The sequence below is a fragment of the Astyanax mexicanus genome, chromosome 5, assembly GCF_023375975.1.
Source record: "Astyanax mexicanus isolate ESR-SI-001 chromosome 5, AstMex3_surface, whole genome shotgun sequence".
Taxonomy (NCBI): Eukaryota; Metazoa; Chordata; class Actinopteri; order Characiformes; family Acestrorhamphidae; genus Astyanax; species Astyanax mexicanus.
This window is the reverse complement of record NC_064412.1, coordinates 19685257-19713217: the sequence shown is the minus strand read 5'-3', so window position 1 is coordinate 19713217 and position 27961 is coordinate 19685257. Positions and strand designations below refer to the sequence as shown.

General features: G+C 39.4%; 1 protein-coding gene across 5 annotated transcripts in view; it reads right to left on the bottom strand.

Annotated features, from left to right (window-relative positions):
* Window positions 1-66: 66 nt before the first annotated feature.
* The window catches only part of opa1 (OPA1 mitochondrial dynamin like GTPase), a 50504-nt gene continuing 22609 nt past the window's right edge, over window positions 67-27961 (bottom strand). For all 5 annotated transcript variants that reach the window (XM_049479085.1, XM_049479086.1, XM_049479087.1 and 2 more), the window contains 9 exons: window positions 27195-27347; window positions 26419-26527; window positions 26155-26234; window positions 25902-26042; window positions 25319-25435; window positions 25068-25161; window positions 24845-24955; window positions 3369-3441; window positions 67-1912 (listed from right to left, as the gene is read on the bottom strand). In XM_049479085.1, the coding sequence (XP_049335042.1) occupies window positions 3377-3441; window positions 24845-24955; window positions 25068-25161; window positions 25319-25435; window positions 25902-26042; window positions 26155-26234; window positions 26419-26527; window positions 27195-27347 (870 nt within the window). In that variant the 3' untranslated portion in view covers window positions 67-1912; window positions 3369-3376. The remainder of the gene's footprint in view (window positions 1913-3368; window positions 3442-24844; window positions 24956-25067; window positions 25162-25318; window positions 25436-25901; window positions 26043-26154; window positions 26235-26418; window positions 26528-27194; window positions 27348-27961) is intronic.

Here is a 27961-nt window from a genome sequence, read left to right as displayed (position 1 = left end):
CCTGGCTCATGGCAATATACAGCACTACAGATAACGCACTCTGGAACTTAAATGTAAGATGACAAATTATAGACTGTAACATTTAAATTTATTTGAACAGTGAAGAGTGGCAAATGGAAGGTCATCCTAAATGTTTCTGCAGCAAAACAGTCATAACCTGCATCCAGAAACACAGCTGCAGTTTTAGACGCTGAAGCTCTCAGCACACGTTCACAAATGTTTAATGTTTAATGGTAGCAGCTAAACTGTGCTTTGAACTGTAAAAAGAGGTAGACAATATTCAGAAATGTTGCCTATTGTTCATTTTACCAGCTATAACTGAAGCATTACATTATTAATATCCATTTTATTTTACTTTCTTTTAAACACCAGTTTAATAAATAAACCGCATTTGATGGCATACAACATGCAAACATTACAATCTACAACAAAGAAGAACAGAAATTCAACCTATTTCAATGGATATATTACTTTTACAAGCATCACACTCTGACCCCACTCCCCCCCTCATTGTTTGTGATGACAGATCCATGATTTTAGCTACATTAACATGTACACAATGTATATTTACCCATTTATACATATGAGCTGTCTGTAACGTTCCCCAGACGGTTAGGACACCGGAATTGATTTTACAAAATCCGAGTAAATCCGAGTAAACGGCACAAATGTCATTAAATATTAATAAGTGTGAAGTATTGGGGGAGTATAAATTAGAAGAGGGGACGACTAGGACTTATAGAAAGACTGAACAGTGCCATACAGTTAGATATACATCAAGTCCTTTAGCTTCAGAGAATGGTGCCGCTGGAGAGATTCTCATCAAAGTAGAAGAAGAGAGACGAAACAGGATCTTTCCAGTGAAATGCCAAAAACAAAATGGCCTAAAAGCAGAAAAATAAGATCAACTAAATGTATTTTTTCCTTTATGGAGCCTTTCAAAGGGATTTGAAGGTAGGAGTTCCACTGTCATTTTGGGGAAAATCAAAATCAATAATAAAATCAAATTTAAGTGCTTTGAATCAAAAACATGTAGCTCATGAGCTAAATACTGAAGATGAGACTTCCAACAAGACCCTGCTTACTCTGGTAGGTCTATTTAATGTGTGCAGCTCCCGCAAGTCAGAGCAGGATCTCTGATATGCTGTAGAGAAGACCGTGAAAGTGTCTGGAAAGTTTTTTAGGCGATGGTTTGCGTACATAGGGTCACAAAAATGAACATGAGGCTCTTTGGCCATAGTGAAGCTGCTGGCCAAGGAGAACAAAAGACACAGCAGTGAAGGATAAAAGCCATTTGGGACGCTTCAGCAGCCAAATCAACAACAGATGAGCTTAACCATGTGTCTTCTCCATAAACATCACTGCAATTAATAAACTAAAGGCTAGAATGAAGAAAAAAATGAAAACTGTACAAAATCTTCATTTATTGGAAACGAGGGAGGAGGAGAAGACACAGACGTAAGTGCATGTGTGTATGTGCATGTGTCTGTCTGTCTGTCTCTCTCTCTCTCGCATTGTCTCTTGCTCTTTCTATCCAATACCTCTCTTTAGTTAAGTATGAAGCTGTTCTGTGTTACAGAAGTAAAGAATAAAGCACAGGGATGTATGGCTGTGACTGGCACCGCTGTTCAACACAGTTAAAGATAGGGGGCTCTTGTGCAATTGACTTATTTTTACAGGGGCAGCTTTTAAAGAAGGAAGCAAAGTTCTGCTGAGGCTTAAGTGTGTGTGTCTGTGTTTATGTGTGTGTAAGTATATGTGCATGAAGTATGACTGAGCACTAAATTAGTGAAAGGTTAAAAACAGAGGAGGAAAGCAGGGAGGCCAATCCTTTACACAGCAAAAAGAGCAAGACCGGCTCTTCTGTGATCAGTGCATTTTCTGGGTGAGGACATGATGGCATTCAGCGTTTCTGAAACAAAAAGAAACCAGATAAAAAATCATAATTATTAAAAATGATTCATATACACATACATGCACAGTCAATTCACAGTGTTATGATCAACTACATGTTGGTACACTCACAGTACATCTTATCAGCTCCACTGACCATATGTAGACACTTAATTTTCCGTCTGTTTTTCCTCATACTTTATTATCATCCTTTGTAACTGTTCTTCAAATGGTATGGACCACCACAGCGCAGGTATTACTTGGGAGGGGGTGTGTGGTTCTAAGAGTGTAACAGATACAGCAGTGCTGCTGGAGTTTGTAAACACTGTGCCAGCTCACTCTCACTTTCCACTCTAGATATTAGATAATTCTATAAATTATTTCTATTGATATTCCTACTTAGCTGCTCCACCTTGTGGATGTGAGGTCCGAAACAGAAGCTCTAAATCTAATGCTAAACAGTTTGTGTTGGTCATCATCATGTCCTTCATCAGTGCTCAAAGGATGCTGTTGGCTGGATATTTCTAAAAGGTGGACTATTAAAAAGCCCAGCAGCACTGCTGTGTCTGATCCACTTTTACCAGAAAAAACACACTACAGTGTCACTGCAGTGCTGAGAGTGATCCACCACCCAAATAATAATGGCACATGCTATTTGCACCCGGGTGTATGCAGCAGTGTGTGCTATTTGCACCCGGGTGTACATAGCAGTGTGTGCTATTTGCACCCGGGTGTACATAGCAGTGTAACCCTAGCTAAATTAATCAGAATAAGCAACAAAATACAAAACTTTTTACTTAATAACTAAGATAAGGTTAGATACAAGTTACCTAACTGCCTCAAACTTTAATTCAATCAAATAACTTAAACTGAGATCCACCAAAACACTAGCTTAGTTTATTCGTTTTCAGTCAACAGTGTTTGATAGATAATAATTCTCACACTCTGTCTTAAAAATTTATCTTAAAATGTAGAGTTAAATTGAGTGATGGGCCTTTTATACATAAATAATAACCAAATTCTGCTTACCATTTCCTATGGTCTCCGTTTCCCCATCTGTGAATTTGCGCCTTTTCGCTCCCTCGCATTGAGTTCTCTTTCTTTTCTTTTTTTAATTAAGGGGTGAAAATAGCCTTGCTGTGTGGCACGTGCTATTTGCACCCGGGTGCAAATAGACACTCCGAATAATAATACATGCTCTTTGGTGGTCCTGTGGGTTCCTGATCATTGAAGAACATGGGGAAACGAGGATGATAAAGAATGAAAAGAAAAAGATACAGGACTAAATTCTGTAGTTATAGAGGTGTTTCTATATGGTCAGTGGAGCTAATAAGAAGCACAATGAGAGTTGAAACAAGCTGGTGTTCAGAACATTGTGACTTTTGTGTACAATCACACATAACCAAAGCTAATTGCTTTACAAATATCAGATTATTCCAACTCCAACCTAAAAAAGAAAAGGATTTAAGGAGTACCTGTGGCACTACTTCTCCTTGTGAAGAGCTTCTATGAAGGCTTCAAGTTTCTCTTGGATTTCTCTGACTTTTTCTGCAGAAAAACAAAACAGAAAGAACATATAAATTATTATTATTATTATTAGTCAGAAAAGCAGCATAACGTTTTTGCACCTCCGGGAAGAAGAACTGTGCAGACTTCAGGGAGCTAAAGTTCACACACCTCGTATTAAGCTTATACAACATCTTGGGCCTAGCTTACAGGAGCTAGAGGAGGAAAATACTGTATTGAGTCAACATTCCTGTAATGAACCACTGTGGCTTGGTGGCTGCCCTCTCAGTTACCCAAAACAGCATATGGTAGCCACTGACTATTCAAACGTTCGTGCTAGACGGAGGTGGTGTTCCATTGCACTACTTCAGTTCTGCACACCACTTCAAAGCTTGTGCCCTAGAGGCTCACGCTGGCATTTACAGAAAATGAGAAATGGAGACAGGAGAGTAAGATTCCTTAGCACAGCAAGATGTGTGACACTACTGTTATCGTTCAAACTTCAGGCCTTAAGGGAGCTTCTTCTACTGCTTTGTAATTTGGGTGTCTATATTTATAGATAAAAGGTCATACACATCATATAATTTTAAAACAAAAACATCACCATTTACAATCGAGATTACTTAACTTGCAAAAAACTATTTTTGAGGATTTAAATATGCAACACCAATAAATGCAGTGGTTTTTCTTGCACCCATTAATTGTAGGTCCCTATCATGTCTGTGATTCGAAAAACACAGATGAAATCATGAAACTTATGGATTTCAGCAGATTTCAGACATAAAAACAAAAATCTGATTGGGTGGATTTGAATGGAGATGAAAATGAATAAAACAGACTAAACAACAAACTAATCATATTTTCACAAGTAGACAAAATGCATTAGTACAGCAGATTCTTAAACTACTTTATTTTTTTTTCTTGATTTTCTTTCTAGTTAAAATAATTCTAACCACTGTAATCATTATAATTAGTAGCCAAGTTTACATTCAGATTGTTGGCAGAAAAAAAGCTAAATAATTAAAAAATGAGCAGGAAAAAAAATCAAATATATATAAAATATAAACTTATTTATTTACTTAAATATAATTTTATATACTTAATATAAACTTCAGAGAGACTTCATGCAGTCCTACACATGATGGTACAGCTGGTCATTATAATAAAAAATATTTATCAAGATATTTTAGGAAATACAGAATATTAGAAATTGGTCAATATTTTTTATGCACTGATAAAATCCACCATATACTATAATTGGTATAAACCAATTTATCTCAATAAAAAAAAATCAATTGTCATATGGCCCAGCTCTACTGGCCTTATAAATCCAGTGTGGACCCAAACAAGCAAACTATTAATTGTAAATGTAATTTTCAGTGGATTCTCTAGGCATTCCGTAAAAAAAAATAATCATTGATATTACCGAACATGCTTTCTAATCGTTTAAACAAAGCATCAGGCCAGCCCATCTTCAGGACATGCACCTGAAGTGTGAGCATAATCATGTGGACTTGCCCCATTGTCCCACATCATTTAAGCACAATAGCTTGAATGGGCTTTTCACGTGGACACTGTGCTCCAGGCTTGTGCCTGTAACTGAATACTGTCATGTGAGGCTCGTGCGGCCGTTTTATGAGTGTTATGGCACTGGGGTTCCCCCCTTTCTGCTGAGAGGTGAGGGATGAAAGGAATAAGCCAGGCTTTGTAGACAGTCTGACACCTCTGTGGTCTGAAACACAACACTCTGACCCCTCACACACGCTCAAGCGCGCACACACACACAGTTGCACGTGCACATCTCTCCCAAATAATTACAGCCCCTGAAACACGACCCAATGGCACCCTCCACACAGACAAACACACACACACACACACACACACACACACACACACTTCTGGCAGGTAAAAGCAATGGCCCAGTCTTTGATACTCTGTTAGAGCTTGGGCATATAAAAGCCTGAGATGGAGGAGATTAGGCAGGGTAATGGAGGCATTAGAGCTGAGAGTGGGCACGCTGACACACTGCAGGTGTGGGGCTGAAACTCAAGCTGGATGGAGATTCTCACGGGAGGCTGGCAGGACAACGTCGGCAAAAAATCTAAGCCTATGGAAACCTGGCTGTTTAACTGTCTTAACTGTCCCAACTGTCATGACGCACTAGCTGGTCTCTGTTCAATGACTACCTGAACGAAATGGAAATACCGTTTACGAATCCCAAAAAAAAAAAAAAAAACATTGTTAAACGTTGTGTCCGCTCATTGTCCACTCTATTAGATACTCCTACCTAACTGCTCCAATTTGTAGATGTACAGTCTACAAGAAAGAAGCTTTGAATCTTTTGCTGCTTAGTTGGTCTTGGTCATCCTCAAGCATCCACAAGATTCTGTACACAAAGAAAGCTGCTGCTTGAATATTTCAGGTTGGTGGTAGGGCTGCACGATATATCGTTTAAGCATCGGCATCCTGATGTGCGCATGCGCAATAGTCACATCGCAGGACAATAATAGGAGGCACTTAAATCATGTTGGAATGCTTTGATTCCTGACACAAAATGTAGATAGACAGCGTTGTCTCTGTATCTGTGTAAGTTACAAGCAGGAGTAAACACGAGGTAACCGAATGGCCTCCATCCACATGGCTTGTAAACGCACGTGTCGAAAGCTGTGCACCTCAGTCCAGCACAGTTTTGCGCAGATATTTCCAGTAACAGCTGAATTCACGCGTTTTATCCCAGAAAACGCTGTTATTTACTTTTTAAAAAGCCTTTTAAACGGCTGATGAAAGAGCCGATTACTGTTGTTTCGCAGTTTTCCACTGGTTTTGAGTGCTCGGCACTGACTCAGCTCTTGATCGATCTAAACGCGAGTCAGCACACGGGTGGGGGGCGGGGCTGGTGAAATTACGAGCCCTGCATTGTTTAACATCGCGATATATAGCGCTGGAAAAAAGAACATTCGCAATATACATTTTTTCCAATATGGTGCAGCCCTAGTTGGTGGACATTTTAAGAAATGGTGAGAAAATAGAGGACTGCGCAAACTGCAAGACCATCACTCAAAGCGACAAACTCCAATCCAAGGCGACAAGCTTGACCGGCAGACACAAAACAGGCTTGATCCTCAATATGCTTACAATATAAAAACCAACACCACATTTGTAGACACGCAGTGCAACCAGTCCAGTTTTAAGAAATAAAGCACGGATGCGAAGGATGGCAGGCACATGTGTGTGTGCACATTGGCTTATCGTGTCTGAGAAAGACTGTGAGAAACAGGCATTTATTTCTTTCCACCATCTGTTTGTTCCACATGGACGAATGTAGGAAGACTGGAAGACTATGAAGAAAAGGCCAAAATAAGGCCTTTCTTTTCACTGTGACGGAAATGTGACACAGAGGGGGAAAAAAGAAGCGAATGCACTTTCTTTCCTTACCCTGCTCCTGCTCGTCCGAGAAGCTGGATCTAAACTCCATTTAGGCCCCTGTTTACCTAAGAGATGAGCTTCTTGGACACATCCATTCATGAGTCTCCGCTCTTTATCTGGTCATGAATATTCCCATAATCCTTTGGCCCCTATCCCAGCAGCCCCCACCCCTCTCCTTCGTTTTTTTTTCCGCAAGGGGGGAGGTGCGGTGGCTTTCACTATTTCGGGGGTTCCTTCTCAATCCCTTCTTTCAAAGGGGCTCTTGCTTGATCTCCACATGAAATGATATCTCTTTCACTCCCACTCTTACTGAGCCCTAAGCCTCCTGTGCCAGGCACGGCAGAAGGCTGGAGAAAGCCTTTAATTGACCTGTAATTAGACTGCGAAACACTGTGGCCAAGGAGAAGAGGAGAAAAGGGAGAAAGAGCCGATAGTCGAGGCACGGGATACAGTCTTAGATCTGCAGGGAGAGGGAGAACAAGAAAAGCTGAACGGAAACTCAATCCTGTCCCTCGAATAGGTAGGCTTTAATATTTGCCAACAAAGTAGGCAGTCAATAGTCAATTGTAAGAATGCAAAATTAAAATGTGGCAACAGTTTTCTCAGCAGCACTTGTTCTTTCCCAAATGTCTGAGAAAGGGTTCAGTGTAGTTATGTCAACCTTAATGCATGCAATTTACTTAGAAATGTAAAAAGAAAATGCCACCTTAAACACATTATTCCTTTTACTTTCTAAGTTTGGCCCAAACTTCCTCCCATAATTTACTCTTTATAGCCATAGTGACGTTTTATTTAGATATATAAACTGGCTTTGCTACAGTTGAGTTTTGAATGTAGATTACTTTTTGTTTAAGTTAAAATCGATTAAGGAATAAAGTTTATAACTGTAACCCCCTGTCCACGCATCCTTCTACTTCCCTCTTCTCTCTCCCTGAAACCTTGCCTTAATTGATTAAAATATACAAACTGCATTAACCCTCCCAAAATACAAGGAAGCACAAGCACTTTAACTTGTCATTAATTATGATCTATCACAGAACTTTCTTGTGATAAACACAATTTGTTTTTTTAAACCAAATGACACTGCTGGTTTAGAGACTACCTATGTGAGTCCATGAAAACTCACCGTCATTTCAAAGATAGGCCTTTTTTATGAAAGTCTGACAAGCAAACCCTTTGAAAAGGGAGACTGACTGTCTCTGTGAGATGGACCTCCTAATGCAAGGAGCAGAAAAAGCCACTGCTGCCACTTGATTAGTCTGAAAATCCATACAATAACATCAGCTATAAAAGAAAGCAGGAGGGGAACGCAGAGGTGGCACATAAAACAGCATGTCAACAGTGCAACACCCCAGCAGTGGCAGTGCTACAAATCAGCATGTAGACATATCTTTAAAACAGATGGCTGTGAGGAGCAGAGGAGCTGTAGGCCTGGTCAACTGGAGAGACGTGGGAGTTCAACAGAAGGGGAAAACAGTGTTTTAGGACATGCTAAGCAGAATGATAAATATAAGGCTAAAAATCTAAAGCTATACTCATAATAAAAGATTTCTAAAGAATGAGGCAAAATTCGTTTATTTTTGTCTAATGAAAGTATAGGTACATTGCAAAAATCGAGCTAGATCTTTGAAAACTGATAACAGTTAGGGGGTTTACATCCACCAATTTGAGCCAATTTTGAAAATGCACATAAAAAAAATCTAAATTGAAAACTGCACCAGATGTTTGTTTGGTGGATATCATTTGTTTGTTTTAGTGCCACTCCTAATCATAGTATTCTATACTTTGTCCACATGCACAAGTTTTGAAAGGAAATATATATTATTTAGCTTTTTCACACACAATTTTGTAATTGCACATAACTTAAGCAATACACCGCTAGCAAGTGGTTGCAACAGCTAGGCAATTAAAAAAAATCTAGAAAACCTATAACATAATCCAGTGCTCTTTCACTTTTTTTTTTTTACAAATATTTATACAGCGCTGAAAAAAAAGAGACCACTCAAAAATTACAAGTTTTTTGATCACAAGCCATCAAACCAAGCTGAACTGCTTGATTTTTTGTACCAGTGTGTATGAGTGGCATAAAATTATCCAATAGCAGTGTGTAAGACTGGTGGAGGATGCATGAAAACTGTGATTAAAAACCAGGGTTATTCTACCAAATATTCATTTCTGAACTCTTAAAACTTTATGAATACGAACTTGTTTTCCTTGTATTATTTGAGGTCTGAAAGCTCTGCATCTTTTTTATTTCAGACATTTCTCATTTTCTGCAAATAAATGCTCTAAATTACAATATGTTTATTTGAAATTTGGGAGAAATGTTGTCCGTAGTTCATAGAACAAAACATTAATTTTACTCAAACAAATACCTATAAATAGCAAAATCAGAGAAACTGATTCAGAAACTAAAGAGGTCTCTTATTTGTTTCCAGAGCAGTATATTGCAATAAGTTCTTACATTGTTATTTTTTTGTTGTACAGTTTTGGTGAGTCTGTGGCACTTGCAGCCTCAGCTTTCTGTTCTTGGCTGATAGAAGTGGAACCAAGTGTGGTCTGTGATTGCTGTTCATTCACCTCTACTCACAACAATCAGATATTTGATATGATTTGCTGCAGCCAAATGATTGGCTGATCAGATAAGTGCATAGATAGAGGGGACCATACATGAATCTTAATACCCAAAAAGTAAATATCAAGTTTTTAGTGTTTTACTAAAAAAAAAATTTAAAGTTAATAAAACCCCAAAGTGAGCTCGTCAGAATAACATACAACAAAGTTGTTTGTGTTCCGCTACTGAGTGCCAGCAGCTTAAGAACCATAAATCTGGAGTGGTATCTGAAAACAAACTGTACTGTTCTCCACACACACACACTTCTATCAGCCCTTTTCATAGAGGCAGTCACTCATGAGAACTTCGAAAGCCAGCCTCATGCCAGCCCAGGTGTACAGACCGCCTCTCTGCTGAACTCTTTACCTGTCCCCCACTGCCGGCCTTCAATAAGCATTTAATTACAGACTAGAGACTGGTGCCAGGCTAGGGGCAAGTGAGGGCCTGGAATAGCCAAGAAGCAGCCTGAGGGACAATAGAGGGCTGTCTACTAATGTGCTTCAGTAAGACTGAGAATGTTTTAGAAAAAAGGGAGTGTGTGAGGACGATGTGTGTGTGGTGGAGGGACTCTTCTAATAACCACATGTCAGTCAAAGCCCCACCTCTGACCCTGGAAGGCCATCGCATACAGACCCACACACACAGGCGTGCACACACAGGTGGCCAAACTCTCACCACCAAACACCTCCAACACCTCAAAACATCTCGACCACTCCCACAAACAGTGCCACGCCCAGCTGCCGCACATCGATATGTCAATATAGAGCAGCACCAGCCGAAAACAAAACATAGCCAAAATTCCTTTACGATTCAACAAGAGTCAGAACGTCATCTCAGGCCTGCCAGGGATTAGCCTGAGCTGGATTGGGAACCTGATAGTCTGCCTTGTAGATGGATCATTTGACTGGGTAAGGTGTGAGCCAAACTCTAAGTGCTATCATTAATTTCTGATTTTAAGATGTAGTTTAGCACACTGACAGGCTACATTTGGAGTAAGAGCAAAATTTCATTAGCCCAGCCAAAGTTGTTATCCAAAAAAGTGCTATTTCAGTTTTGAAAAATCTAAAAAACTAATGCTAAAACCCCACCAATTAGCTTTAGTCATGCAAATTACATGGCCATCAAACACATCCACCCAAAATTTGTTGAGTTGTTTAAGTGAGTAAAATCGGACAGGAGTGTCCCAATTATAATTTTTAGCCCCAGATTTGCAGATACAGCCGATACCAATCCTACCTATTTCCTGCTCATTAATAAGGAATTAAAATAATTACTTTTTGATGAAGTAAAAACTTGTCTTGTTGTAAGCAAACAAGCTAATGCAATGACTGTGTAAAAGTATGGACAGCGCAACATCTTGATATTTGTTCTCTAAACTGCCTTTCCATGTCCAGTATCTAACTCCAACAGTTATCTTACTGCATGTCAATATTAAACACATTTTTATTTTCCTCCAGGGTTGTGGGCTAGCTTGGCTCCGCCTCTGATCTCTACTGCATAGAGCCTGGTTGCAAATTTGACGATATGGCAGACAATTTTGGCTTTATTTGTGTAGAGCAGAAAGGAATTAAATCACAGTGTCCATGTTCAAAACAACCATTGACAAAATTTACTTAGTTTAATAACTGTAATTTTTAAATAAACACTTTATATATATATATATATATATTTATTTTTATTTTTTATTTTTTCTGACTGACTCTCATCCTTTTGTTATTTTTTTATTTTTAACTTTTTTTTAAGAGTGTAAAAGTCATATGTGGTCCAATTTCTCAGTCAGTCAGGTTACTGTGTGCATGTAAACGCAGTTACCGATCCCAGCAAAACAGTACCGTATTTTTCGGACTATAAGGCGCACTTAAAAACTTTTTATTTTCACAAAAATTGACAGTGCGTCTTATAATACGGTGCGCCTTTTGTATGGATTTTACTCGTCAGGTCGTAAGGAGCAGTAAACACACACTCCGTGCAGCGTTATAGAGAGTTTCAGTGCTATACAGAGTCCAGAGCCGTGCAGCTCCGAGGCTGAGCAGCAATAGCATTAGCTAGATGCTAACCGCTAAGCTAGCTAGCTTATTCACTGAGATCAGTATTATCTAAATTTTACTCGTCAGGTTGTAAGGAGCAGTAAACACACACTCCGTGCAGCGTTATACAGAGTTTCAGTGCTATACAGAGTCCAGAGCCATGCAGCTCCGAGGCTGGAGCAGCAAATAGCATTAGCTAGCTTATTCACTGTTCAGAGATCAGTATTATCTAAATTTTACCCGTCAGGTGTAAGGAGCAGTAAACACACACTCCGTGCAGAGCAGCAATAGCATTAGCTAGATGCTAACCACTTAGCTAGCTAGCTTTTTCACTGTTCAGAGATCAGTATTTTCTAAATTTAGCACTTTTAATACTGCTGGAGCAGTATTATTAGAGTTAGATGCTAATAGCTAAGCGTTCACCGTTCAGAGGTGAGTTATCGGCCTGTAAGTCTGTGCTGCTTTGCCTGGCTAGCATTAGCTAGATGCTAAGCGCTAACTCTCTCAGAGGTGAGTTTTATCAGCCTGTAATCTGCTTGTTTACAGTGTTAAAACAAGCTACGGGGGACGAATCGCTAGCTAATATCTCACTGTCTTACCAGAACACGCAGGATTACTCAGTGTAACGCTGTCGTTTAAGTTTGGGTTAACTTTACTAGTTTAGGTGACTAGCTAGCGTGCTAGCGGATAGCTATGCTAACGCTGGTGCAGCAAGCCTTAGTGGACATCTGGAAATCTAAGCTTACTGCAAATAAACTGAAGCACGTTACTCACCCAAATAAACAGTTTTCAGGAGAGGAATCTGTGTAGATTAATATCCAGCACTCGTTTGACTTTGAAAGAGCTAGATTTATATATACTGAGACGCTCCACCGGCAAGCGACCACCCCCGGTGGGGGAAGGGAAACATGGCGCCACCCCTGTTCACTTTGATATAGGCACCCTTTCTAGTGTCACTTAACGCGCCTTATAATGCGATGCGCCCTATGTATGGAAAAATAGCAGAAAATAGGCGTTCTTTGATAGTGCGTCTTATAATACGGTGCGCCTTATAGTCCGAAAAATACGGTAATTAAAAGGGTCAAAGTAAGACTATGAGGTGAGCAAGTAACTGCAGCAGAAACCAAACAGTGAGCCTTTCATATTAAATAATGTTCAGTCAAAAAAAAAAAGAAGAAGAGACTCCGCAGATCCCAACTCAGACATGATAAAGGAGCAAGTGTAATCCTCACTACGTCAGAAAATGAGCCATTGAAACAACTGCTCTATTTTTACCATGGGAGGGAGGAAACGTATGGTTTTCCTATTACCTCATAGCCTGCTATCCGACATATAGATAATGTGGTGCGCAGAAGTCACTGTGAGAACAGCTCTCTGGGAGTCTGACAGCTGGTTCTGGACAGACAGGCCCCAAAGGCTTCTACAGTGATGGGAGTACAGAGAGGGCCAGGAGACCTGTTACAGCCTCAGTCCCTGGATATGTGAGCTCAGTTTTTCAGCAACAATGAATGAAAAAGAAAGACGGGGAAAAGAGAGAGAGAGGGGGGGGGCAGGCAGGGAGTGAGGGAGAGAGAGAGAAACAGAGACAAAGTAAGAAAGACAGAGATAGTTTGTCTTTATAGAGAAAATGTACGTTGAGAGTTGTGAGATTTATATGCAGAAATTTAAGCTCAAACCTCTTAGGGAGAGATGGTAATGAAGATGACGAGGACGATGAGGAGGTGTGTGTGTGTGTGTGTGTCTATTTAAGAGAGAGAGAGAAAATGCACGCAAGAGAGAGAGACAGACAGAGAGTGGGCGGCTCAATCCCTTCTTTCCCCACAGCCTGGGAAAGTGAGGCTGGGAGCGCATGGCCTGCTGAGGGAGGGGGCTTTTCATCCAGCTGCTCTGAAGACGGAAGCATCTTTTTTCCAGCCTGACAGAGTGAAGCATAAACGTCTTTCTGTGAGTGAAAGGGCAGGTCCGGCACATGCTTTTCCCATTAGGGCCACGGGGAGTCCAGCGAGCGGCAGGGGGAGTGTGAGAGTGGGGGCGGAAGAGAACAGGGAGGAAAGGGCCGAATTCTGGACACATTTGAAAGGAGTGCTTACACGGATCCACATTAAATATGGCTTGACATCTCGGAGTGTGCCATTCCGTGTACAGACCTTTCTGACCAGGATAACTTGGCCCCAGAGTCAGTTTTTTTTGACTGCAGCTTTGTCATAAATGACTTAAAGTTACAGCTGTATATAAATCAGTTTACACAAAAACACACAAGTTCCAGTTTCCATATATGACACACTGGACACCGGATGTTTCTGCCTGTAGACGCACAGACACAGTGGGATGATCACAGGCCTGCCAAGGGGAAAGAACAGATTTATAGAGGTCAGCGGCCTTTAAAAAAAAAAAAAAAAAAGTAACGGAGGTCCTGCCACTATGATCAGCAGTCTGAAACCGAGATTATGCTGTTTGCCATCAGCAGCCAGACTCTGAGAGAGCACAAGTAGCCTTGTTATCTCTTGGGTGGGAAGTTTGTAATCTCCCCCATAAACTCTAGCGAGATAATGGTCAGAGGTCAGAGCAGGTGTCCAAGTCCGATGAATACCGGTGATTCTGCATCAGCAGCAGTATGAAAAGATTGATGGGATATTATGTTGGAGCATTACAAGTAATAAAGGCATCTTAATGAGTATGTGTGGTAATTCACCTTCCAAATTGAGAAGAATATTAGAAATGAATCCTTTAAAAACATTTTAACTCAGGCACACCTACGCGAACACAACAAAGCTACTTCCTCCCCCAGCTGCTGAAGTTGCCCAACAACGAATACAAGGAAACGAAAAGTCGAAAGTCATTCCTTTTACTTTTTAGCAGACAACCTGCACTGCATTGTACAGCACTGCATCTATCTACCTTGACAACTTCACGTCCAGAAGATAAGACACACATGGTCAACAGTCCGTGACTGGCTAATTCAATGCCCCGCTCCAGCCTATCCAAGCCTCTGATAAGCTGGTCAGGGCAGAAGCATACAGTAGGGTCACACAGCAGCCGCTGATTAGATTAGAGGAAAAAGAAGAGGGTATAAAGGCGAGGAAGGGGCATGCAGAGCAAAGCACAGAGCTTCTACAGTGGCATAACTCCTAGTGCAAACACTCTTAAATCCTGAGCACACACAAAGTGCTCTCGGGTCCATACAGTATATCACTGGTACAAGACCAGGAAGTGATGGAGACATGGAAAGTAAAGAAAGTAATCTTTCCAGTGTCACTCTTTCAGGAAGGATGAAGAAAAGAGGGAAGGAGGAGGGGTCTTATGGGAGGGAAAGAACAGATCCAGACAGGACTGTGCAGGCCAGACTAGACTCAGAGATAGATAAAAAACAAAGGGTTATAAAATGTCAATGTGGTTCAATCAAACAGATTTTCTTGGAAGAAAAGTGAAATAATGTAAGAAAAGTGAATTCTACACTTTATACACTTCAATCTATACTTCACACTTTGATGCTAGAAGAGTGGTAGAGATGCTAACAGTGGGTTAGCAAAATTAAGGGAACTTAACTTGATATCTACACTGTACCCTTCTCAGCTTTTTTGCATTTAAAGCTAATGTCTGTAAGTTTTGAGATTTGGGGGATTGAGGGCCCTCTCTGGTGACAATGGGTAATTGCACAGAGCGTGCGGAAGAATCATTTTAAACTGGGCGGGCGTGATGGGGTCTTTTTTCACAGTGGATGAATCCAATTCCAGGTTATGTTCAGTCAGAGAGAGAGCGCTCAGTCAGAAACTTCACTTCAACTACACACTCTGGTTTCAGTATGGGTTAATGAGCCCTTCTGAAGTTCCCATTGCTCTTGAAAAGTGGCGAGAGTGTATAGTTTTAGCGCAGAAAACAGACCAAAGAGTTGAAAAGCATTGAGCGTGTACAGTTGTAGCGCAGAAAACAAACCAAAGAGTTGAAAAGCATTGAGAGTGTGCAACTGTAGTGCAGAAAACAAGCCAAACTGTTGAAAAGTGGCAAGTGTGTGCTTGCAGTAAAACTGAGCCGGATCCTCTTTTGAAGTCGTACATGTGACAGAAAGATGCATGACGTGGCCAGAAGAAGACAAGACCCGACACCTCAGTTTTAAGAATGAATATATTAGACTTAGCAAGGATGGTCATTCCAGCACACTGGTACCATTAAACACAATATTTTATCCTTCATCCACTCAGAAATTCTTCTGCTTTCAGCTTAGAAAGAAATTTTAATCAGGTAAAATTGGGTCTCAGTATCTAGAACTGTGTACCTTTCAGCACCTGCTAACTAATAAACAGTCCATGACTGGCTAATTCAATGCCCCGCTCCAGCTAATCCAGCCCTCCATCAAGTTGGTCAGGGCAGAAGCATACAGTAAGGGTCAAAAAGCAGCCGCTAATTATAGATTAGAGAAAAAAGAAGAGGGTGTAAAGGCGAGAAAAAGGTAATGCAGAGCAAAACACAGAGCTTCTGCAGTGGCATAACATCTAGTGCAAATACCCTTAAACCGTTCAGAACTGTGTACTTTACAGCACCTGCTAACTAATAATTAAATTATTAGATGTCTGCTTAACTGCTTATTTTTATTCCTCTTTTTCTTTACTTTATTACATGTTTCTATATGTCTTTAAATGGGAGCGCCTGCCAAGGAAAATATGACATTTTTCCCCTAAAGCTTTCAAAGAGAATGTTAAAATTAATAAATAGAACTACTGTTTAACTGGAATGTCATTAGGCAAAGCCAAGAGGCAACTAAGTACAGTGCAAAAAGGTGAAAAAATATTAAGACATTAAGAGCATGTCTGCCACAAATGACAGGACTATCGTAACTTACTGGTTTTAAATATTAAAAGGACCATATGAGCAAGATTTATTGCTCTCAGTTACCTGGAGAAAAGGTAATTAGCCTACTGTGCTGGTTTACACAGCAATTGTCCAACATTTAAAAATGAAACAGGGTGGACAAGCAGCCAAATCCCTGACTGTCACAAGACTCAGAGCAAGCTAAAAACAGCAATAAAGCAGTGTGTGTAGGCAGCGAGCTTCTATAATTGAATTGAGTCTATTAGGTGAATTAAAGGCGCTTTCATAAAGCTGGCTCCTCCTGACGGGCCTGCAGTTGCATATTAGCAGTGCGGGCACAGCTCCAAAGGCACAGTGCCATGCAGCTGCTCTGGCACACGCCTTTTCCCCTCTGCTTCACACACACTCCCACACACTTATCCACATACACACTTTCTCACACGCTGCCCGTCACCCCACCCACAGACAGCCTGCAACAGTGACGAGCCTGAACGCAGCCTGCTCGCACTACTACAAGCACTGATTTACACATGCATAGCTAGTTTTTATACGATTGCAAGATGGAGATGGAGTTAAAGATATGTCTAATTCTTATGGAATTTAAACTATGTTTAGGACGCTTATTCTGCTCTGGAAAACATTCTCTTTTACTCTTCAGCACTTTAACAATTGCTTTAATGTTGTTTTAGTGCAGAATGTGCTGTTACTGAACTGAAGATATTCTTCTTTCTACAAGTAATAGCTCTCTGTGTCACTGGCTGCAACACAAGCCCAAAGCATGATAAACCAACCCATGCTTAACATTCAGAGAGGTGGTCTTTTTATTAAATTCTGTACTCTTGGACTGTGACCTAATTGCATACTACACACTAATACTACAAGATATATACTATACATTAATCTTAATAATGCATGTACTTGTTTTGTACCAACCCAACAAGAAATGATGAAGCATTACCACGCCAACATATCACTGGAAGTCTCCGGCCGCCTTTCCTGCTGGATTTGCCTCATTATCAGCCATTTTTGTAGTAATGTTGCTTTCTGTTTAGATCTGCACTATGGGATATTAGTGTCTTTTGAGGAAACTCTCAAAAAATAACAGAATATACAGCTCTGGGAAAAAAACTAGACCATGATGAGTTTTTTTATTTTACCAAATTGAAAACCTCTGGAATATAATCAAGAGGAAGATGGATGATCACAAGCCATCAAACCAAGCTGAACTACTGGAATTTTTGGACCATGAGTGGCATAAAGTTATCCAAAATCAGTGTGTAGGACTGGTGGAGGAGAACGTGCCAAGATGCATGAAAACTGTGCTTAAAAAAGCAGGGTTACTGCACCAAATATTGATTTCTAAACTCTTAAAACTTTATATATACAAACTTGTTTTCTCTGCATTTATTAAATGCTCTAAATGACTATTTTTATTTGGAATTTGGGAGAAATGTTGTTTGTAGTAGAATTAAATAATGTTCCTTTTACTCAAACATATACCTATAAACAGCAAAATCAGAGAAACTGATTCAGAAACTGAGGTGGTCTCTTAATTTGTTCCAGAGTTAAATATATATTAGATATTTGAGTATGATCAACTTTGACTCTTTTATGTATATTACATGCTTCATAGACAAAAATTGATTTATAGATATTATGCAACAAGAACGCACCCATACCTTTGCTTATTGTGGACAAACACTGCAAAGCTTATAAAGTTTAAAAAGTTCTAAAGTTTTTGCGGAAAAAGGGGGTTTCATCTCCAATTTTAGCAATCCTACAAAAAATGTACACTACCTCAATAATTACATTACACTGCATTGTGCGGGTGCAATATAAGCGCAATATAAGCAATAGAGGACATAAAAGTTCAAGGCAAAACATTTTGTCAGGGCAGGATGTTTTTATGTATTTATGTATTTTTGACAAAAAAAATAGTCTGGCTTTAAACCTAAAAAGGCAGAAGAAACACACACCACACACAAGCACATACACGCACACACACACACACACACGCACAATCCCCTGGTGTGAAACTAGAGCAACTCTCTACCTGCCTGCGAGTAAGGGCAAATCGCTCTTAACACCAGACTGAGCCGCAGGGGGCGAATTTTTCTCTTTGTTAAGGGAAGTGCCCCCATCCTCCCCCTCTGCTCCTCTTCAAACAGGCAGACAGGTGAGCTTGGGGTCACACACACACACACATAGCTCTCTACACCTGTGGAAAGAACAGTCTATATGCCTCCCTGTATGCGAGTGCTGGTGTGTGTGCGTATGTGTGTTAGAGTATATGTTTGTGTGTGTGTGTGCTTGACCCCCTGGCCCAGCCTCAGGCTCTCCGCTCCTGTCCATACATCTTTCACTTTCTGAAGGGGGCAATAATTTTTTTTTTTTTTTACCTCACTCGGGGAAAGAAAAAAAAAAAAAAACATGAACAGGGAGCGTGTATCAACAGCTCACAGATGATTACTGAAGCCAGGCAGATCCAGACCCCCTCTTTCCCAACCCCACCCCAACGATGCTGGATTATGGGATGTTTTCCTGTCGGGTCTTGCAGGGTGGGCAACGTGTGGCAGACACCTCCCGCCGTAAAAAACTGACTAAAGATAAATCCTACTTTCTCACGGAGAACGACAGACTGTAGAACTTGTGTGTGAACTTGAGTGAGTTCTCAATTCGTTCTGAAGCGAGGTAAGACATGACACGGCCCAAACAGCCTAATTTTGTCAGCTCGACACATTCCCAGACAGGCTCCATCCTGGCTTCATCTGTGTCTACTGGAGCAAGACACTCAGTGAGCCTTCATCACTGAAGGAACGGTCTCCTCCAACTTCTGAACTTCAAAAACGTCTCAAAAGCAGCCCTGGAAAAGTCAGCCATGTGTGAGAGGCTTGTCTTAATTGCCAGTCACCTAATGACATGACAGGAGCTGAAATTTAAATGGTTTGCCAAAAAAGATGGAGTGCCATGTTCATTACATCTCCAAAAATCTGACCTGATTTGCTCTCAGTCTAGATAAAATTATTTTTTTATGTAACGCAAGCTAACTGTGCAACAAGACTTTTCAAAGCACTTGGCTCGGCTTATTAATACAAATTAATACATTTTACAATTTGATTAATCAGAAAAAAAGAGGTCTAAACTTATCATACCAGCCTTTTAAATTAGACAGTGGCATGCAAAACGTCATGCGATTGCTGCTGGACATTATTTAATCATTAAGTCTTACATTCTCTTAAGACGGCTTGGGAATGCCCACACCTAAGGCTTGTGTCAGGCCTTATAGTGGGTGCCAGATGGATGGGACTGTCTGTTCCCAAAGCTGAGCATCATGTGTCTACAGGTAATACGCCACAAAAGCCATTACTATCCCCAGTGAACAGTGCAGTGGCTGGTAATGATTATGACTAGTCGTGTCTGGCTAGAACGGTCCATGCAAACAGACAAGCGAACCACATCCACAGTAAATGAAGGAAGCCTCACTTGCATTTCCACAGGTCAGTGTATGTGCAGTCTGCAATGCATTCTGTCCAACTATTCAATTTTTCATCAAATTACATGATTTCCAATTGTAATCATAAATTCAAAAAATCTAATTTTGCCACTTCACACCAGCACTATGGATTTAAAATTAAGTTGTCGAGATGTGACTGAAGCACAGATTTGATCCCTTCATGTTTACAGACCAAAAGTCTGAAAAGTAAGAACTAACAATTACACATCATTTTCAAACCAGCTGACATCTGTCTGAAATCACCAAATGCTGCTTTTCCACACTCAATATGCTTTAAAATTTGTGTTTTTCAAATTATTTGTAACAAATACATCAAATATATGGATTACATTTTCAAAGCACTGAAAATGCTGTCAAGATAACCTGACTTAATAAGAGTAATAAAATTAAAGTACATTTACTTTTATGGATAATCATTAATTATTAGGCTGCAAATTGTGTGGGGGGGGAAATACATGTTTAAATATTGTCTCTTTTTTGTCTATTTTAGTGTAAAACAGATACAATACCGAAGTTACAGTTAAAGAATGAGTGAGAGAGTGTTCGAGATGCTGGGAGAGAAAGACAGATCAGCTAAACTGTAGCACACCACCCCTTATCCCACATCAAAGACAGCAAAACCCAGCGAACATGATGCCACCTTGTGCAGGAAAGGCAGCAAGGCTGGGCAAGCCCAGGAATTCCACCCTGCTTTCTGAAGAGCTCACTGGAGGAAGCCAGGCAGCTCTCCAAACTTGTTTTCAGCTCTGATGCCCTCAGGATCACAGAGAAGTGAAGCCTGCTAGCGAAAAGAGAAAGACCAAGAGAGATGCCCTGGCATACGAATTATCATTCAGCTGAGCGACAAAAAGTGCCAGATAAAAGAGACAATTGATTAATTAGCACCACTCCTTTATAGCCAAATTGTTTGCCAAAACCAACTTTCAGTAACCCAGATGCCGCATTAAACGGCTGTTTGTGTAAAAACCTTCTGCTCAACCATAAACTGAAGCTTTCAGCTTGGCCCACAGCGAGCACATAAACTGGCTCCTTCCAGAGCCATTAGCAGTAGTCATTTGAAGGCAGTGATCCACAAACCACCACTCTTTTTCTAAATACAGGCTACAGAGGGTGACCATGTGCTCTGTGTGAGTGTGTGTGTGTATGTTGGTAACTACAAGGGCAGTGATGCACAAGCACATACACATGCCCCAGCATGTCTCTATTAGCATACCGGCCACTTCTTGGGAGGTCAGCCTGGTGCTTTCTCCTAAGTGTTGACTGTCCGCTGGGCAACGTCATGCCTTAAAGCACAGGAATCCACTCAAAGCTTCACCCATAGGAGATCGGGGCAGCGCCAGGGTCACACAATGACCACTGGCCATGCCCACAGTGCCAGAACAGGCCAACATCCTGTGGTTTTGAATTCAGCTGGGTCCAAGGACCAACACTCAAAGCAGCAGCGTACAGGTTGACCACTGTGTCTGCCAACACATCTTTGTTTGCCCAGTAAATTGTTTCCACTAGTGTTTTTTTTTTCTTGCTTGTTGCCTCTAATCTATTGTATCCTTTGAATTTCATACAAACCCTCAAACCGTTGCTGAATTCACAGAACCACTACTATATGTGAAAAGCCAATTATAAAACAGGTGCTGTCAAAAATAGGTTAGTATTTCTAGACAATAGGCAAAGAGAACTCATCTATACATTGGATTATTATTGTGGCCAAAATGCTGTAAAGCTTATAAAGTTTATAAAGTTTTATAAAGTGCAAAAATAGTTTCATCTCCATTCCTAGCAACCCCACAACTCTATTTCATTTGTATCTACTAACTGCCATTAGTTGACTACATCATAAAGTGAATTTTAGATTTTTATACAATAAAATTAAACAATTGTGTTGATATATAAAATCAAAATGCTCAAATATTTATTAACTGATTGAGCTTTCAGATCAGAACTAAACTACAGTTTAAAAGTTGGAAATAGCAATTATGTATTTGACATATCAACAAACTGGTCTAGTTTAATTAAGACAATTTAAACAATGTACATATTAATACCACAAACTAGATACCTAAAGGTTCTAGTAATTTTAAATTACTCAACATTTCAATATCAACACATAGCTAATAGACAAATATGTAATCTTTTCAACAACAAAAAACAGAAAAACAATATATTTGTGATAACACTTTAAATTATTTGCAATAAGATTAAATCACTTCATTACAAAACAAGATATATTGATTCTAATCCTATGAGACACATTTAAAGTAAGGATGTCTTGATCTAGTTGTTTGGCCCCTGATTTGATAAGTGTACCTTAATGCTGACTTTCAGTTGATACCCAAAACAGCCTAAATAACTGAGGATTAAATTGGTATTATGTGCTATAAATTATTATTAGTAATCACAAGAAAAATCACTTATTTTTAGTGATCAGTCTATAGTTTTAATCTTATAATTCATTTAAAATGACCTTCTTGGTTTCATGTTTCACTGTTAAATACTGTAGTTCATAAAGAAGTTTATTAATGTAATTAATTAGGTTATAAATACGTTACAAACTATTAATAAAGAGTTACGGTACAACACATTCAAAGAAAGGACAACAGTGGCCTGTTTGAAAAAAAAGTGATTTCACATTCATTTATACTGTTAAACCTCACATCTTTCTGGATGCTTATTTTACTTTGTCTGTTTCATTAGTCAGCATTAGCATACATTATTAATTTTAAATACCAAGATTAAACTTGGATTAAATGTGGTGTATATTAACATAAAATAACACTATAAGTAAACTGACTTTCTATATTATTTAAAAAAAAAAATAAAGTAGGATATATTGTATGTGTTGTTACTACTTATTAATGGTTTATATTATATAAATATTTACAACCTAATTAATACACATGAATAAACTACCTTATAGACTGCTTATAAACCCTTTATAAAGGAGCCTTATATGCACAATAAGAATCATGGCTGGTTTGATAATGAAGAATAGCAGAGGGGGAGCTTTGCTACCATGAAACAAAGAATCAGAACAAGATCAGGCTTTACACACCTGGAAAGCTTTAGAATTTACATTATTTAAATTATTTTATGTGTTTCTATATGTACCTGCAACACAATTTATAGAAATGTATATTTTGAAAAATATTACCTACAAACTTCAATAGCCTTAACTAGAGCTGTACCAACCAGGGCTGTGAAACCCACAGAAAAGAAGCAGACAAGTCATGCAACTCTACTGCAGCCACTACTTTAAAGCGCTGACCTGCCTGCTGTAACGTTAAAGAGAGCACTTCCTCACTAACACACTGAGCTGTCTTTTCCACCGAGTGCTCACAGAGATCTCTTAACAATGGGCCGTTCTCCAGCAGCCAGGCAATTCATCACTGAAGAGAAAGAGTCACTCTTTACGACCCAAACACAGGAGTGTGCAGAGAGGCCGCTTTGCCTGTGTTTTTACTGTCTGTGGGTGCACACTAATTTGGGCGTCGGCATCGTTACCTCGCTCTCTTGTTATCAGAGCAATAGCGGCACTCAGCCGGTCGCAAGTGCTGTGTATGCATGTGCTCAAGTCTGGGCATGTCAGCGTTGCCTCTGTAAATTGCTACTCTAATCAATAGGCTGTTTTACAGTAACCAAGGCTATGGACATGACAGGCGGCAGGCAGCATGCAGCCAGGATCTCTCTCTCTCTCTTTCGCACGCTCTCACTCTCTGTCACTCTGAATGGCAATTAAGGACTCAAGATCCAAGAGAGAGAAAAAAAAAAAAAAAAAGGTATGGAATGAAATGGAAGGTGAAAAATCAAGGCATTCTTTGCAATCAGAACCACTTAAAAGAAGCATGCAATAAAAAAGCAAAAGAACGAGTTTTTTTTTTTGCACAAAGGGAAATAAATTAGACAACAATAAAGCTCATTAGTGGGAACTAGGGCTGCACAGTACAGCTCTGGAAAAAATTAAGAGACCACCTCAGTTTCTGATTCAGTTTCTCTGATATTGATATTTATAAGTATACGTTTGAGTAAAATTAACATTGTTGATTTATTTTATAAACTACACACAACATTTCTCCCAAATTCCAAAATTAAAACAGTCATTTAGAGCATTTATTTGCAGAAAATGAAAAATGCTGAAATAAAAAAAAAAAGCTTTCAGACCCTTAAATAAAGAAAACAAAACAAGTTCATATTCATAAAGTTTTAAGAGTTCAGAAATCAATATTTAGTGGAATAACCCTGGTTTTTAATCACAGTTTTCATGCATCTTGGCATGTTCTCCTCCACCAGTCTTACACACTGATTTTGGTTAACTTTATGCCACTCCTGGTGCAAAAATGTAAGCTTTTCGGCTTGGTTTGATGGATTTGATCATCCATCCTGCTCTTGATTATATTATATGTATATATTTTTCCAGAGCTGTATGCTGTTTCAGCACCATCATCATTATGCGCTAATGCGCAATAGTCATATCGCAGGATGTGCAAGATCATACAATTAAAAATATACCACAATAAACCACGCTTTTTATGTCGCAATATATATGTGTACACAATATCCCAATGTCACAATGTCAGTAAGTTTCCAGTGTTGCTCTATAAGGAACAAACTTAAAAAGTGTTAATGTAAAAAAAAAAACTGTAATAGCTTCACACACATTAGATAATACATGTCAGAAAACACTTAAACAAGTATATAAAAGTAAATTGATGACCTTTAAGAGAAGTCAAAAATGTGCAGTTTCATATACAGAATACTCTGTCATACAATATGAAAGCTATACCACAAAAATGTGACAAAACACAATTACTGCCACTGAAAATGACTAGAATGGACTTTGCTAGGAAAATCTAGTTTTCAGAACAGTATTGCCCTCTAGTGGTAAGCACTATACATCTACATGTTAAGGTGTTAAAAGAATAGATGAAAGACCACCAGACTTGTCAGGCTAACACAGCAGGTCTAAAATGACTTACTCTCTTCAGTAAAAAAAAAAAGTTTAAAGACCCCCCTGCTTTTGTGCAAAGGAATAAGGTACTGTGTGAGATGCTGTGATTCACTTACTAAGGTCTTCAGCCAGCTGAACTCTCCTGCCTGTGATCAGTTGCACTTTTTTCTCTGTGTCTTCCCCAAAGTCCTCTAGCACCTCTTTCACGTTCTTCTCTAAGCGCCGTACTGAAAAGTGGTCAAAGTCACATCAAGCCTTGTTAAAAATGATCATACAGAAAAGGGAAGGTTCATTTCTAGACGCACATAAAACAACTAGCATACGATTGTTCATACATACCCTCAGTGTTGGTGAGCTGTTGTCGGAGAGTGTTGGCTGTGATGCCCAACATCCTCTGGATCCTCCAGAACAAAACCACATCATTGCACTCAAGCTACAACAGATGTGCAAACCACAGTTATAAAACTCTCAAATTTACATTTCAATTCAAATGCATGTTTGTATTCAAAGCACAGTAAACAGTACAAACCAATAGACTTTATCCATAAATGTATTCAAAGTACATCACTAACAAGACACTTTATTCTTACCTCTGAGTCTACGAAGTGTCTCTGGTAATAGTAGAAGCCTCGTCGGCAGAGGTTACAGTGGAACAAAGCCTTCTGCAGGAAGTGACGTCGGTAGAGTTGGTGCCACGTGTCCTTGATCTATAGAAAAAGTATACGCTAGTATAGGTAGTATACGCTGTACAAATACCAGTAGGGCATTTTTCCTTTCACAAAATATTTAAACATTTCTGGATGTTGTGTTGTGTTGCATGCTGACATGATTACATCACATGTACAAAACACTCTACATTCAACTGTGCCTACTGCAGCCTCAGCTTTCTGTTCTTAACTCACAGTCTGAATAAACTGAAGAGAATCCTGTGCTTAAAAACCTAAGAAGATCAGCAGTTTCAAAATAGTAATTAGTCATTATATACAATAATGCCATGGCCAAATCACTAAATCTTTGCCCCAGTTCTGATGGTCAGTTTTTTTTACCCTGCACTGCTGCCAAACAATTGGCTGACTAGCAGGGGCACAGCTATTCCTAATATTATGCTCAGTAAGTGTGTACTGTATATAACAGAGAACAGTGTTAAGTTTTCTGTAGTTAGATCTCACTGACCAGCACAGGATCCACATCGACACCTCGAGCCTCTAGATTCTTGCGGACAGTGGTGACTTCGTCATTGGCAAGATAAGCAGTGTGGTCCTCGTGCAACTTCAGCAGTCGCTCCAGCTCATTTTTGGTTTCATTGCGGACGTGCTGTGAGAACATTCACACTATTAACATCTGTTTAATATGACACTGTCAAATACTAAAGTAACTTTAAGACTTGCACAAATAAGTTGCTAAGAGAGGAAGGAATCTTTCGAACCTGCTCTGATGTGCGATTCGTCCAGTTCATCCATCTCTGCTTCCAGTCTGGCCCTACCATGTCTGAGATTACTGACTCAGCTGAGAGAGAGAGAGAGAGAGATAGAGAGAGATAGAGAGAGAGAAGATTGGGGCAGGAAAATAAAGGTGACAAAACAAAAACAACAAAAAGTTAAGCACAACTCCAAGCAGAGCAGAGAATTGAAAATGGGGAAATTGCTTAAATGTGGAGCTGAGTAAATCAGATAGAAAATGTGGAACACACTGTCTTTAAGGCGAGAATGCAGCGTCTCCTCCATAAATTGGATAGCAGCATCCCACTGAGGTTTGTCCGTGATGGAGCGATCCTCAAGAGCATTGTGCTGGATCACTCGCTGTAACAAAAAAAGAAAGGAAATTACTTCTGTTAATCGTTTAGTGTTGATTAACTTCATAGAAACAGAGCTAAATGTCAAGGTAAGATGGTGTAACATACTACATACTACAAAGAAAAAAAGCAGTAGGTAGATCAAGTTATGGTATCAGTTACAAGAAATAGGGGTGTGCCAAATCGTCTCTTAAGCAATATCATTAACATTTTTAAATATTGTGAACGATATTATACCCTGAAATATTGTGCCATATCATCCACTCCTAATTATCACAGCAGGGTAATACTATTTTGCTGTTTTTAGCAAAAGAAACATTCACATTTTCCTCATTTCCCCATTATTAATCATTCCTTTAATTTTACTTCAGCTTTGGATATATGTAGATATATGGAGTGCATTATTAGTATCATGACATTCTGTATCATTGAGTCCCGTTACAAATCTGATAAAGTTCTTGTAATTTTTAAAATCTCAGTTATATCATTTTATGTTTGCTGCAGTATTGCATTATTGAAATAATGTCTTTAATTTAATGTTTCGTCATATCGCCAAGAGTATCGTTATTGCTAAATTTATCCTTATATGATTTTAAATGAGGCAACACAGCTCTAAACCAGTAGAGATGGGTAAGCAAGTAATTAAACAAAAAAGTAGAAAAAAAAATTATTACCAAGCTGTCCATGGCTCGCTCGTTCCACTTATGCCGTTTAATGCTCTCCTCTTTAACAGCCTCCTTCAGCTTGTCAAAGATGTCATCCTGATCTTTTCCTTTGTACTCTGCCATGAAACGGGCAAACTCTTCCTGCAGCGTTTCCCATGCGACCTGCATATGAAGAATAAGAGAAAATGAAATGCACATTTGCATCAATTCACTTTGAAGTCAGCTGGAAACTCTACGTTTCACATAAATCCTAGAAATATGTGCATTTTTTATGATTCTACAGATATTTTAAGCTACTTTGCCTCAGAATTCATAACATTTGTAAATTATAGAATTGTCTTAAGGCACTTTCATATATAGTTAGTTTGCTCTAGTCTAAATCAGTTATTAGGTTAGTGGAGCATTTCCCCTCTTGAGTTCGATTGGGTTTTTTTTCTGTGTGAAACCAAAACTGAGAATAAATGGTCAAATTAATTTTGCAGGTTGAATGTTTAGCTTAGTTTACAAGCTTTCAACACTGATGTGATTAGTGAGCTCAATCTGTTAGACTTATGTTGATGTATAATGACTTTTTAACATAATTTTTTTTAAGTTGTCTGAACAGAGGTGGATGGGTCCCCCTTACATATTAGCCTGGATAGTACATATGGTAGCACATTTGATAGGTACATGTGAGCCTTGCTTTCAGTTGTAAAAAGCCACAGGGATGTGGCATGCGACAGGGATGCTTAATTTGGCAAGATATTTTATTGACACAAAATGTGCATCATGATTTC